The 15223-nt window shown below is 43.3% G+C and overlaps 1 protein-coding gene and 1 long non-coding RNA gene across 3 annotated transcripts in view; one reads left to right on the top strand and one right to left on the bottom strand.

Annotated features, from left to right (window-relative positions):
* Positions 1 to 10519, bottom strand: part of RANBP9 (RAN binding protein 9) — a 28578-nt gene extending 18059 nt beyond the window's left edge. For both annotated transcript variants that reach the window (XM_083623864.1, XM_083623865.1), the window contains exons 1-3: positions 9945 to 10519; positions 4665 to 4776; positions 659 to 711 (exon numbers count right to left, since the gene is read on the bottom strand). In XM_083623864.1, the coding sequence (XP_083479990.1) occupies positions 659 to 711; positions 4665 to 4776; positions 9945 to 10380 (601 nt within the window). In that variant the 5' untranslated portion in view covers positions 10381 to 10519. The remainder of the gene's footprint in view (positions 1 to 658; positions 712 to 4664; positions 4777 to 9944) is intronic.
* Positions 10292 to 11031, top strand: LOC310767218. Its single transcript, XR_014550757.1, has 2 exons — positions 10292 to 10384; positions 10513 to 11031. It is a non-coding gene; the product is annotated as an uncharacterized lncRNA (long non-coding RNA).
* Positions 11032 to 15223: the final 4192 nt, after the last annotated feature.

Genomic DNA, 15223 nt, shown 5'->3' with positions numbered 1-15223 from the left:
TAGAGCTGCAGCAGCAAGCTGCTAAATCCAAAGGCCTCTTATCATAGAACAAGCAATACAAAGAAGCATAGAGATGAGACTTCTGAGTGTTTGGTAGCATACTTGTGAGGCTGGAGGAGAGAATATGTTTTAAAGCCTGGGGAAGAATTGGTGATGCAGAGATAGAGGATGAAACCATGAAGTGTCAGGATACTAGATTGGGAGGAGGGGGAAAGTGCCTTTCAGCCAGCACCACCTTCAGTAAGCTCATTTAAGCTTAATGGACTTTACCCCTAAGTAGACATATATAGAATTGTACTGGAATGTGGATAGGAGGAGGAAAATAAAAACTGTTTTGAAATGGAACTTGGGGCGAGGAGAAAGATAAACCTTCCCATCACTGCTTATGGAGGGAAATCTAAGAAACTATTTGAGGGTGGGATCAGGTTTGGATAACTTTATTAAGTGAAGGGTTTGTCAGCTGGAGTATTTTTCTTGCTTGGAGAGCATTTTTACAAACCCCACACTCACATGTGCGGGCGCAACTTACAAAATGCTAGCAACAGGTTTTCAAGGTTTTTACAGGTTATCTGGATTAGTATCTAAAAAAGATGTTCTGATCAGCATCTCACAGGAATAAAACAATGTTTTAAAACAAAACAATGATTTCTTATCATACCTGGTAGTCTGTTCATATTCACACCTTGAGCAGAGAGCCCAATCCCCATATAACTGTAATATTGAAAAAAAAAGTTTATCCTTTTTGAATTTCAAATGACCACTTCAAAACAGCAACATTGCAAGAAAATCTATTCGCTACTATTGAATTAAAGAGGTATGGATTGGCAGTTTCAGTTTCTCATATAGCACAATATATCACACATGCTCTTTTGACAGGTACTAGATACACATTTCATTGAGAGGTGTGAAGTTAGATTTGTGGTCTAAGCAATCTGGACTGGCTTCTGTAAACTTGGGCCAATGCAAATGCAGGATGTTTCTATGCATGTGAAAAGAACAATATTGAGAAAAAACTTGCATTTTGGTTACACTGCTTTTGTAACCCAATAGCAGGTGATTTGGTAGATGGGCATGGATTGGCCAAAATGGTCTTTGGACTGGCCAAAGTAGTAGGCTATACTATAAACAGGAAGGGGAAATGGAAAGCTTATTCCTTTTTGTAACTTTTTTTTAGACCCAGTGGGACTCAAACCAACACTAAGAAAAAATTGCACAAAGCCACCTGTTACTTTATTTTTTCAATATCCACAACAGAAACTGATACTTTCAGGAGAAGAAAAGCTGATTAGGGGTCCCCAACATCCCTATCCATCAAGCTCTGATTCCCCACTACCCTGTTAGCTAAACAGGGTTTTCTGCATTTTCCTCAAAGAGCTTGCCTAATGTCTCAGCAAGATCAATACACAAATAAAATGCAGCATGTCAGCATTTCTAAGATAAAGTGTCATCATCAAACATGGACTGTTAGCTGGTAAGGCTATAGCTTAAGAGAAAATAAGCTAAGGAAGAAGAGAAAGAGTAAAGGAGCTTCTTCCTAACAAGGGAACATATTCCAGCATGAAGAAAACAAGTTATGTAATACCTCTTGGAAGTATAGGGACATTGTGAAATGCAATGAATAGGAGACAATAAAAAGGAGTAAAAATTAAACTAATGAGGTCAAAATCCTACACCTACTTTCTTGTGAGTAAGCCAGACTGAATTCAGTGGGTTTTACTTCTGAGTAAACATGCAGGATTACACAATTACAAGGCATTTTAGGCAAACCTATTACGATTTCTACCAAGCTGTAGAAAACATCAGGAACCTTTGTGAGTGTAGTTCTTCCCAGATCCTAACCCACAGTCTATGATCCACATACTGTTAGCTACATAAAAACTGGCATGAATGAGACACATCAAGCTCCAATAGCTGATCAAGTATACCTCTAGATACAATCACTACGGCAATTCATGTCTGATTAATCAATTTTCTTCAGATAAATGCAATAAACTATAGGAACATGAAATTCATTTCAGTAATAATTCTACTCTTCAAAATATATCCATAATTCAGCCTCTTAATGCTACTTTGATATACAATGGTACCTTGGTTCTTGAACTTAATCCGTTCCAGGAGTCTGTTTGACTCCCGAAACCGTTCAAAAAACTAAAGCACGACTTCCAATTGGCTGCAGGAGCTTCCTGCACTCAAGCGGAAACTGCATCGGACATTCGGCTTCTGAAAAACGTTTGCAAACTGTAACACTTACTTCCAGGTTTGCGTTGTTCGGGAACTGATTTACGGACGGGATCCGTCCCGGAGGCCCGCCCATAATGTGAAATGCAACTTGAAGTGCTGCGCCTGCAATTTGGCGCTTCTGCGCATGCACGAAGAATGATTTAGCACTTCTGTGCATGCAGCAAAGCCCGGAAGTAACCCATTCCAGTACTTCCAGGTTGCCGCGGGAAATAACGTGAAAAGACGCAACATGAAGCGGACGCAACACGAGGTATGACTGTACTGACTTTCAGCTATTCTAGCACTGGCCCATATCTACAAAAGCTGTGAATTACCGTATTTTTCGCCCCATAGGGCGCACCGGCCCATAGGACGCACCTAGGTTTTTTTTGGGGGGGGGGAATAAAGGAAAAAAAAATATTTCCCCCCCAGGCGTGGGGCTGGGGCGGGGGAAGCCCGAGCTTCCCCCGACCCCAGCCCCCAGAACAGGCTGCTATCCGCAAGCCTAGGGAGCCCCACGGAAAGTCGCACCAGTCTCCCCAGGCTTGCGGATAGCAGCCAGAAGCCCGGGGCGCGCTCCGCTGCGCTCCCCGGGTTTGGGGCTGCAGGCTGCTGTGTGCAAGCCCTGGGAGTCCCGCGGGGCTCCCAAGGCTTGCCGAAAGCTGCCCGAAGCCCAGGGTGTGCAGTGCTGCGCTCCCTGGGCTTCGAGCAGCAGGCTGCTATCCCGCAAGCCTAGGGAGCCCTGTGGGAACTCCCGTGGGCTCCCCAGGCTTGCGGATAGCTTCCTGAAGCCTGGAGAGCGAGAGGGGTCGGTGCGCACCGACCCCTTTCGCTCTCCAGGCTTCAGCGAAAGCCTGCATTCGCCCCAGACAACGCACACACATTTCCCCTTCATTTTTGGAGGGGAAAAAGTGCGTCCTATAGGACGAAAAATACGGTATACGTAGGTGCTTATTGTGTTATCCATACAGCACTTTACAATCCAAACCTATTGTCACACCCTCAACCACTATCGTAACCACATTGCAACAGATCCTATCTGTTCACATTTTGCAGATAGGAAGATCTGGAATCGACCATAGTCACCAGACCCATACTTCAACTTAAAGGTAAAGGTAAAGGGACCCCTGACCATTAGGTCCAGTCCTGACCGACTCTGGGGATGTGGCGCTCATCTCGCTTCATTGGCCGAGGGAGCCAGTGTACAGCTTCCGGGTCATGTGGCCAGCATGACTAAGCCGCTTCTGGCGAACCAGAGCAGCGCACGGAAACACCGTTTACCTTCCTGCTGGAGCGGTACCTATTTATCTACTTGCACTTTGAGGTGCTTTTGAACTGCTAGGTTGGCAGGAGCAGGGACCGAGCAATGGGAGCTCACCCTGTCGCGGGGATTCGAACCGCCAACCTTCCGATCGGCAAGTCCTAGGCTCTGTGGTTTAACCCACAGCGCCACCCGCGTCCCTACTTCACCTTAGGTCTTCCAAATTCATCTAAAACAGCTACTTCATATTATAGCCTCCACCACAGATGCAAGATTTGACTCTAACAATGCAAAACATTAAGGTGTTAAAACATTGTGGTATGAATGGCTTTATCGGCATAGAGAGCCTTTTAGTCAGAATAAGTCTTATTCCGAGATTACTTCTTTGAGATTCTCCCAAAGGCAATTACTAATTGAAACTCATTGTTGCCCATGCTGGAATTATCAACTTCAGTTCTGCACTCCAGTTATAATATTTCTAAGACTGGTTCTTTAAATCAGGCAGCAATTGAGACTTTTCAACATCAGTGCCCCAGAAAAAGATGCCACCAAAACAATCTGTGAAAGCCATGATCAATTTGTGTCCTAGATATGAACTTTCTGCATGCTAGATAAGCAGGATTGTAGAGTAAGACATATCAATTCCAATCAGAGAGATCAGAATTTTCACATTCTATACTGCAGTAAACTATTTAAAATGAGTGGCAACATCTAAATTCACTAAAATATTATCACAGTGAAAGGAAACCCGAAGAATACTATACTCTGCTTACTAACACTCTAAGGAGTGCCCAGGTGCTGTTCCTATGTTCATAAAGGCCAGCAAAGAATACAACTCAGGCAATTCTGGACTCCATCAGACTGTTACAGTAAATACTTATCAATGGAAATGAATTGTCTGCTTAAAATTCAATTGTAAACTTTCATGCCAAAAGTGAATCGAGAATTTGATTTCTCTAGACTATTCGTGGAAACTTGGGTCTGCAACTTTAAATCAATTACTAGGATTAAATTTTAAACATGTGGAGAGAGCTTGATTAAATATCTACTACTTTTACCAGATCTGAACAGAAAGTAGAATCTGGACATTTTTCAACATGAAGACTAAATTATTGTTTTAGCAGAAATAGATGTATTGTATAAATTAAATTGTTTCTGAAACAAAGGTGCACTCAAACCTTACCCATCTCTTCCTTTGCTGACAATTTTAACTTCAAAATAGTATATTCCACAAGCTGCAGGTATGGGATGAGTAGCTCGAACAGAAGCAGCATCTTTTGGAGTTTTTCCATGGCCTGAAAAATATATTAAAATACACATTTACTATTTCATATAATAAAAGAAGTGTGATTGTAAATGAAACAGTTAGGAAATGAAACATTCACTTAACTATTTCCAGACATCCTATTGGCACCTGCCTAGGAATCAATACTAAATCTACTGCAAAACCGACAAATGACTGGTCCATTTACTAGCCTCTTAGCAGGCTAGTTTACTAGCCATTTACTAGCCTTTTAGCAGGCTAGTAAAATGTGCAGGTTGGTAAGTTTTGAAGGTTTATTTACAGAGTTCCATTGCTCCAAGTCTGGTCCCACTTGATATGTAGCCTCACATCAGACAATCTCTAGTCCAAATTTCATCATGTTTGATCATACATTTTGCTTAACCACATATCTGCATTATGCAACATGGTTTTTAATAATCTGAGCTGCAATTGTGCACATATGCTGCTTAAATCCCACTGACTTCAACAGGATTTAATCATCCCAGCTGTGCACACGATTGCACTCCTAGTGTATTGATATTGTGACACTTGGTTTCTGCATCGAGGACTTGTCAAATTAGAGAATATGAGTTTTAAGTAGCCTTGGCAGAAAAACAGGCATTTGCATCTGCCACCGAGAAAAGCGAATTGTTGTATTTCCCAGACCAGTATCAAGACGGATCACTGAATGTATTTGCAGACATAGGAGTTACTTTGATACCTACGTATCATTCAGAAATACAGAATCTTAAAAATTTGGGGTTACTCCCACATCTGCATATACTTTCAAAGTTGAACCTAAGCATCAGCTGTCAGCGTATTATGAAAAGCTCTGGTAGAATCAGTGTTTTTCTTAAAAAAATGTTTAGGGGTATTCTCATTTTTCTACTCATATTGAAATACTGCCCCTCAATGAGGCCAAACTTAAGATTCACAAAATGTTTAAGGGTGTGCGTACCCCTACGTACCCCCAGAAAAAAAGCACTGGGTAGAATCATAGAACTGTAGAGCTAGAAGGGAACACAAAGGTTATCTAGTCCAACCCCCTGCAATGCAGGAATCTTTTAGCCCAACTTGGGGCTCGAACCCATGACCCTAAGATTAAGGACCTTTTTCTGTCTCCCCACCTCCAGCTACTCTCTGAAGAATGGAGAAGAAACCCTCTTAAGAATACTGCTACCATGGTGTCATTCAGATGTTGTTGGACTACAACTTCCATCAGTCCCAGATCAGGGATTAGAAATTGCAGCAACATCTAGAGGGCACCACATAGGCAACCCTTGCCCCACTGAAAATGTTTTCCTTATTTTGATATCTGATTGCAACTCTTCTTCCTTTGCACTGGAGTAACGTATCAGTGAGTGAACTGGAACTTTGTCCGAAGCAAAACATAGAAGACTACTGCCACTAAGTTTTGTATCATCTTTCGCTTTGACATCTGCTATATAAAAATATTCCATCAGCATTGAACATCAAATATTTTTAAATTAGTAGTTCAACAGATATAAATCATTATCTTATCAACAATGAATTATCTAGTTTCTCCAGAGTTCCTTATTTACTGTGAAGAAAGGGTTAAATAAAATACTTATTTTAATATATTATTTGATCAATCAAATAATATTTCAGCATGTCATCCAACAAAGATGCATTTTTGTATATGTTATTCAGCTGTGTCTCAGCAAACTTAGAAAATGTTAACACAAACATATTACTGGATTTACAACTTAAAAAACAAACAATCCTATGGATGTTTACTCAGAAGTAGTAACTCCTGCAAAATTCCATGGTACTTACTCTTAGGTAAGTAGGCACAGGATTGCAACTTGAGGGTACAAGCAGACAGGTATAGGTTGTGCAAGCCCACTATGAATGGTAATCACTGTACTTAAACACATGTACCTTGTTCTTAGAGCAAACTTGTTATTCTAGTTTGGAGCTAAAGGTAGATTACACAGCACTGATTGGTCAATTCTTGTGTCACACTAGGAAGACCCTCTCCTCCATTTATTATGAGTAGGGTTGTGAACAGTGCTAATTTGTTGAGTCATGTGACACTTACAAAGCTTCGCCCCCCCACCCCTTTGGAGTAGATTAGGTGTAGAACAAACTAAAAGAAAAATAAAACACCAAATGTTTAAGCACATAGCATGTGGGTACTTAGAAAACAAAAACAGAGCAGGCAGCCCACACGAGTTACAGCAAAACAATCAGCATTCAGTTCAGGGCCTAGTAATTCATGTATTAAAATGCATTATTTATGTTATTCAGGGTGCAGAAGAAACTTGTCCCCCTGCACCTGTTTCCATATATGTATTTTATTTACAATATCTACACTATATAAAGTAGAATGCAATTTTTAAGTAGTGTTTTCATTTCATTTATGAATGTCCCAAAGCTAACTATATTATCAGTTCATTAAGAGTCAATGCTGAGATGGATAGGATTTAACAAACAGGATTTACACTTAAATGATCTGAAAATTAATGTAGGCACCATGAAATATAGAACTCGTGCAATTCTAACTGTAACTTCTTGAAAGATGAGCAAACTTCCTCACTACTGTACATTACATAGCTGCACAGGAACAGATTCATAAATTCTTGCACTACTATCCATCCCAGCCATATTCTACATGAAAACCTGGCAATAGAGGTCTCACCCACTGACCAATTTCATACTGTTATATGATCCTAGCTAGAGTTTAGCAAAGAATGCTGTTATAATAGTTTACTTTTAGAAAATTTGTCCTTAAGTTGATATGACTAACCGCCAAAGCAATAACTGATTAAGCACTGAACTTTTCAGAAATTTCATTATATGCAAAACTCAAATACCATTTTCTCCTAATAGATATTCTCTATTATTCTAACACTTGAGTCACTGTGCAAGTTATTTTTCTAAATATTCTAAATGACAGTGGGGCTGCTGCTTGCATGAAGAAACTGCTTTTCTAACTAGAAATATCACAATCCCACATAATGGAAAAAGAAAAGCATTTCACCATTTTCTTATTTAGGTCCAAGCAAATCAAGTCTTATCAGATACAGGCCCTTGGTTTTCAGCGATGCCTACCTGCCCAGCTAGTCAAAGCTTCAAAGACCTTCCCTCCATATTCTCAGTAAACTGAAGGTATTTTTCAGTAACAGTAATTACAAAGTGGTCTATGAATAGTAAGTTATGAAGCTGTCCCTTTTTCTCCACAGTTGTGGTCACAGCTCACTGTAAGCTCTGAAGAAAGAGAAATATGCTACTATTTCTGAGCAATGCTGTGCAGTGCAATATTATTTCTGAGCATTGCAGCACAAGAAAAAAGACGCCACTAAATATAGTTTTACATTAAGTCAAGCCATAAGACATAAGTATTCTATACTAAGAAAGTACCACACAAGGTAACACAAAGCAACAACAAAAGTGATAGTTGAGACAACCACAAATTAATCCCCAAAGTGTAGGCCACTACATAATAACCATACCTTAGCAAGCAAAAAAGAAGCTGAAAGCATTACACACATGAACCTAACAGGAAGTTCAAAGTAATGCCTGCAACTTTCTTATATACAGTGTTTCCACACAACACAGTGCATGCATGCATGAACAAACACACACACACAAACACAAAAAAACAAAGCAGAACGACACTCATCCTAAGCAGAGGGCTTGGGAAAATTTAGATTCTGGGTTTAGATTCCTTTGTGTTCATCAGTAATTTTACTTCAATTTTAACATTTTATACTCTTCCAAGTCTAACTACACTGAAGGCTTCCTACTGCCCTTCTATACTCATCTTATAATCTTACAAGAACCTGCTTTTCATTGCCAACTCTATAAACAGCTTCATATACAATCGGTATATTTTTTTCTAGATTCACATTAACCAGCCACCTCCTCTATTTAAAATCGTATCTGGTTTTGTATGCCATTTCCAGAAGCTGCAGAAAAAAAACAATCTGTTACAAGAAACCCCCACCCTAGCAGAAAATTCACTTTCTTTTATTTGATAAAGTAATACACCCCACTGTTGCTTGTGAACATAAGGGGGGGGGGAATTTTGGGGCTACTTGTAATGTGATAAACATTTTGAATTCCTGGAAACGAACAATGTTTTTCTAACCTATTTTCCTCACTTTTCCATGCTCATTAGTTTTACATTTGTTCTTCCAACCTGTATTGACCTTTGCACTTTTGCTAAACAAACACACATTTCTTGCCATAACTGGTTATTTTTAATTGGACACGTCACAGTGACTGACTTGCTTTTCTCCTCCCCTGACCCCAAGCTGTTATTCAACAAGAGAACTGATCGGCTGAGTTTGTTTATCCTCTTCCCCCAAACCAGAAAGCAAAGGATCCTTCGAGTGTCCCTTACATATTTGAGACCAGTGGAGAGAGACAAGCAAGGAGGGAGGGATAAAGCCAGATTGTCTCCACTTGGCTGTCTAAATTCTTCGGAAGACCCAATGAGAGCTATTTCCTGTTGTTCTATTTTTCTACATTTCCCCCTCCCCCATGATGGTTCCTTCTCAAGATGCTTCTGTTCCCCCACTAAGGAAAGGATATGTGAGATTTGGGGGGTGGGGTAGAAGAGCCATGACCTCAAATTAAAGTCCCAAATGTCTTTCTTTACTCACATATATACACCCCACCCTAAGATCATAGGAGTGAAGGTTTGACTAAAAGGTAATCCGAGGCCTAGCTTCCGGAACAGGCCTGATTGCTCAAAGAGGTGGTATTGGGAGAGGGGAGCGTAGAGAAAGAAAAACAGAAAGGATCAAGGAAGGAGTTAACTGGGGAGGGGGGAGAGCAGGTGCCACCAGATCTATCTGTGGGCGAGTTGGGGAGCTTGCAGGACTGGCGTCAGCATTGTCTGCCTGGGATGGAAAGAAAAATAATGTTTTTTTGGGGGGGACTGAGGGTTGGGGAAGAAGAGAAAGGACTATTCTGCTCCAGTCACGGGAGGGGAATATGTACTGGCCCAACTGGTGTGCCGTCTTCGGAAAGCGGGGTGCGGGAAGGAAGTCTAGGCTCGGGGTCCACCGACCTCGGCGGAGAAAGGCAACAACCGAAGCCTCCCGACGGTTTCGGGGGAGACGTTCAGAGCTTCCCTGGGAGTTTCTCAGCCTGCCTTTCGGAGGAAGAGGCGGAGGGGGCCTGGGGATGGCGGCGGCCTCGGCCTCGCCCTCCCTCCGTCCCTCTCACCTTTGTAGTGGACGCGCAGGTTGTTCTGCGAGAGGCCGATGTAGCTGAATTTGTCCTTCGGGCTCCAGGAGCGCGGCAGCGGCGTCTCCTGCTCGTCCACGGCCGGGTAGAGCCGCTTGAGGCGCCGCTTGAGCTCCTTCTCCTGCTCGTTCAGGGCCGGGTCGCCGCCGTGAGGGAAGGGCGCCGGGGCGCTGCTGCTGCTGCCGCCGCCGCTCCCGGCAGGCATGGGCCCAGCTGAGGCGGTGGCGGCTGTTGTGGTGGCGGCGGCGGCGATAGCGGGCGGAGGAGGGGGCGGCGGCGGGGCCGAGGTGGCCGGCGGCGGCGGGGGAGGCGGCGGCGGGTGGAGCAGGAGGGCGGCCGAGGCCGGTGAGGGAGTAGGGTTGCCCGGGGCTTGAGGAGCCGTCGCCGGGAGTTGCTGCTGCTGTTGCCCGGACATGCCGGCCTCCTCCTCGTCCGCTGTCCCAAGTGAACGGAGAGGAGGCTTGAAGGAGGTGTAGTATAATATAAAACGGGAAGAGGAAGCCCCAAACCGGAGTGAGACCCAGGGAAGAAGGAAGAGGCGGCGAAGAGAGGCTCCGCTTCTTCGGCTGAGGGACCCGACTGAGCTCGCGCGAAGGCGAGCAGGGGGGTTGGAAACAGACGGAGCCGATGACGAGCCGGCGCGTGCGTGCAGCGGCTGGCCTCGAGCTCGGGAAGCTGCGCGCGGCGATGTTGACGCGGGGCGCGCGAGAGCTTGGGGGCGGGGGGGGGCGGGGGGGCGGGAGAGAGAGAAAGAGTTGGCAGCACCAGGCGCTGTTACTTATTGCGCTGCGGACGCTGCCAGCAACGGCGATGGTTGTGCGGCAGTCGCCGCCGCCGCAGAACGTCCTCCTCAGTCAGCTGAGCTGCGTGGCGGCGTAGGGAGCCGAGGGGCGGGGCTTCCTTTCTGAAGAAGCTGAGGGCGGGGGTCCTCAGGCGCCTTCGGCGAAACGGCGTCGCTGCTGCTGCTGCTGCTAACGGCGCCGGCCCAGAGCGCTTCTGGGAGGCTGCCTTTGTGCGCGACGTAAAGCCCTTTTTCCCTCCCTCCAGCCCCGTGTCACCTGTGGAAAAGGGGGCTGGATCTAGTGACGCAACTCGGAAAACTGTTAGGGAAGCCAGAGCTGGAAAGTGAGTGGGGGGCGGCGGCGCCGCTTTAACCCCCGTTTCCTTTTTGAAAGAGAAACTTAAAGTGTATATTTCACATCAACGTTCCCATCCGGAACACATTTTTCTCTGCAGTCAACCCTGCTGATTTTTTTTTTAAGATGTTGTTTGCTTTCAAGTATGCCTACTCACCGTCGCAGCCTTATTTTAATTCCAATTTACAGTCCAGTTATTACTTCCATAAGGATCGGGATGGGTGGGAGACTCCTTGCCTCCCTCTCGCAGGATTTGCCAATAAATGGCATTTTAAGGAAAATCAAGATTTCTGTTCAGTGTGCTAGGTTGCTGCCAAAGGTGAATTGGTTCTTTAAAAAAATTATTAAAGATTTTCTTGGTTTACGAAAGTACATGCATTGTCTCCTTTTCAGGTTGTAAAGTATTTTACAACCAGTTACATTTGATATGAGACATTAGTTTTGTATTCAGCATGGGGTCGGGGAAGAAGAGAGAGGAGGGGTGGGGAAACTTACATTCTTTTATATAGTGAACATGGTGCGGGGAGGGGTCAGAATTGGTTCTGTTCTCTTAACAGAGGATGAGCCTTAAAGGAAAAGGAAGATAGCTTTGGTTTATTGTTACTTTATTTTTCTCCTCCCACAGAAGAAAACAAAAACACAAAATCCAAGTTAAGCTGGGATCTCAAAAGATGGCCTGATATCAACGATTAAGCAATCTTTTCAGTTGTTTACAAATTCAGTACTAGGCAAAAGATGATACCACAGTCTTAAAATATATGTTTAGTATTATTAACTTGATTCATTAGCCCTAAGGTCCTAGGATGGGTCACAAGAATCTAAAACACAACATTACGAAGTTTAAAACAAATAACAAACATAGAGTGGGTCCCAATGATATCCATATAAAATAAAAAATAACAGCTAAAAACCTAGAAAACTCATTAAATCCCCCCCCTAAATATAAATGAATAAATCATACAATACACTTCAGTTGGATAAGCACCATTCTGTGGGAGTTCAGTATAAAGCACTGTGATACAGATAATCACTACCTCCGGTGTGGGCTAATTTTAAGATCCAAGTCCAATCCTTCAGTTATGAGTAATAGAGAAACATATTTTCTCACAGGTACTGCTTTCCACAGCTAGAAAATGTCATCCCTCTCCATTTGGATACTTGCCTTTTATTGCACATTCAGTGAAAGGCAAAACCTGAAATGCTTGCATGTGTCATTTTAAAAAACGGGCCAATGAAGGGAAACCAGCCAGGCCTCTTTAAGTCATGGTTCCTATAGGGGGAACTACTTGTCATGCTGGGTTTGTTACTTTATTGATCCAACCTCAACTAGACCTGTTCTGGTGAACTGTGGGATGATGCAGTACACCTTGTTTAAAGCAAATATAATAACCAATAAAGCTCTCTCACTTTCTGGAAGAAGCTCCTTTGTACTCAGGCGTACCTCTGGAAGGCTGGAATCCATGTCAGAGGGGTGCATGTTTGTGGAACGATATCAGGATGATAACATTTCAGATGTAGACATGCTAGCTCTTCCAAAGTGTTCCTTTGGTAAAGTGCAGAACTCAGCTGGCCTGTGTTACTTTCTATTGATTTGCAGCCTCTCCAAGCCAAGATACAAGAAAGCCTCTCTTATCCCAACCCAACATAAGCTGTAGCCCTGTTTGATCATCCAAAGACTAAAAGGAGGCTTGTGAACACTCAGGCCTCTGCTACCACATTTTTTTGGGGGGGAGGGGAGGATATGCAAAGTAAGGACTGAAAATAATTTGCCCATTGTACTTAGGGAGCAATCATCCTGAAGTATCATGTTCTGATAATAACGTCTTGGGGGGGGAGGGGAGGGAGCAACAATTCAGCTGGCTCCAATTAGATAACAATTATGTAAGAGAGGTTAGTTTGAGGCCTTTTAAACAGAGCAGACACAGCCAACAACCATCTCCCCACTGTCAAAACACCATGATTTTGTGCATTTAGGTTATGTCCATTTTGGATATTGTGTGTAATGTTCTGTTTGGCTTTTTTTAATGTGGTGAGATACTGCACTGATTTGTGTTTCGAAACTGTTTTGAAACTGGAAATGCTTAGCCTAGTCTTCCATGCATTCACTACACCAAATTATAATTGTCTATAGGAATATTTTGCACTATAAAACTTTTTCTATAGAGCCTTTCACCCTCAGAATCCTAAAACATATATGGAAAAATTTATCAGTAAAATATTGACATCAGTTACGCTAAAAAGTGGGATGAACGGCCTGGGAATGCCTAAGCAAATAGGTAAGTTTTTAAGGCCTGCAAGAAGCCCGTAACAGTTGGTGCCTGCCTCATCTTCAACAGGGAGGTCACGCCATAGGGTAGACACTGCCCCAGAGAAGGATCTTTTCTGTACTATCATACAATGAACACCAAGCCGCCTCTGCAGATCTGAGTGCTAGAGCAGGTATATACAGGAGAAGGCATTTTCTTAGATAACCTGGTGAACTATTTGGTCTTTGTAACTGATAAAAGAACCTTAAACTGGTCTCAGTAACAAACTAGCAGCCACTGCAGTTCTTTAAGTATATGGGTTATATGCATACGGTAGAAACGCCCACTGAGCAACACAGCTGTCATATTCTGCGCTAGCTGCAGCTTTCAGACCAATCTTAAGGGCAACCACAAATAAAGTACATTACAATAGATCAGTTCTCCAGAAACAACAACAGACACTTCTAGCCACTGAAGTCACTTGACCTTCAGTGACAACAATGGAAATAGGAGCACTCCAAACTATGTGCCTGTTCCTTCGGCAGAAGTGCAACCCTGCATAAATCAGTTGCAGTCCTGGATCCAGGCCTCTTGGCCCAGATGTTACAGAAAAATAGAGCTGAACATCATCAGCATATTGATGACACTTTGCTTCAAATCTCATAATGACCACTCCCAATGGTTTCATGTGGCTGTTAAGTAGCATTGAGGACAAAATAGTGCCTCGTGGCACCACACAGGATAACTACCAGGGGCCAAGACATAATTCCCAAATGCTGTTCTCTAGAACCAGCCTCCTAGGTAAGTATCAAAAGCAAATGCAAGACTGAGTGATTCCTCTCTCCCGTTCCCATTCCTCTTGCACTGGCAACAGTCCAGTATCCATTTGGGAAGAACAGCCACACAGAGAGTATAGATCTATGGGAAATACTGGTGTCCTAGTCCCAGAGTGCAGCAACACCTCTACTCAGACATATCCATCAGCAGGTGGTATAATAAGCCAGTTGGAACTACCAGGAACCGCAGGGTGTTGTTAATTCTTCTCCCCCACTGCTGTTCCTCTTACCACCAGTGGTCACAGTCGAGTGTCCATTCATGGACAGCAGCTGCACAGATTACAAAAGAGGTGGATCAGTCAAGGTGGTCCAGACCAGAACATAAGAAGAGGAGGCAAATGGATCATCTAATTCAGCTTCCTGTTCTCTCAGTGGTTGATCAGATGCCTGTGGGGAACCAGCGAGCAGGGTCTAAACACAAGAGCATTTTTTCCTCCAGCAGTTTTCACCAACTAGTATTCAGAATGATACTGCCTCTAGCCTGCCTATGAAACACTTGCATGTTTCATAGATAATTATTCTAAAGCAAAATGATAAACCATATGGAATGCTGAAGCCCCCATTGCCTGATTTGTAGTAGTAACCAACTTCCAAGTTAGTGACCACTTAAGCAGTGATGGGGAAATTGTGGCTCTCCAAATGTTGGCTGGTGATCATTGGAGTTTGAGTCCAATAACATAGAGAGGGCAGTGGTACCTACCCCAGGCAGAAAGCAAAGCTGACATTGTCTCTCACCAAGAAAGTCTATCCCAGCTTACATCCCATCTATCATAACACAGTTTGTTATTCCTCCCAGATCAGAGAAGCAAGGTGTTCCTTAGGCTCAACAGAACAAAATCCCAACCACAGTTTAAATAACATCTTTTCCATCTGAAAAATGCTTCAGGTGTTCTGATATGCTTAATATTCTGTTAAAAAAGAAAAGTCCTTTTGTGTAATGCCAAAGTTCTTTTGTTTCAAATGAGCATGCCTGGTCATGTGTTTAGGACATACCGTATAGAGTTCTGAATATTCCACTCTGCCCCCTAGATGACTGAAAC

The sequence above is a fragment of the Podarcis filfolensis genome (genome assembly GCF_964270895.1).
Source record: "Podarcis filfolensis genome assembly, chromosome: 7".
Lineage (NCBI taxonomy): Eukaryota > Metazoa > Chordata > Lepidosauria > Squamata > Lacertidae > Podarcis > Podarcis filfolensis.
The sequence above is the reverse complement of the archived record's forward strand: the minus strand, read 5'-3'. Positions and strand labels throughout refer to the sequence as shown.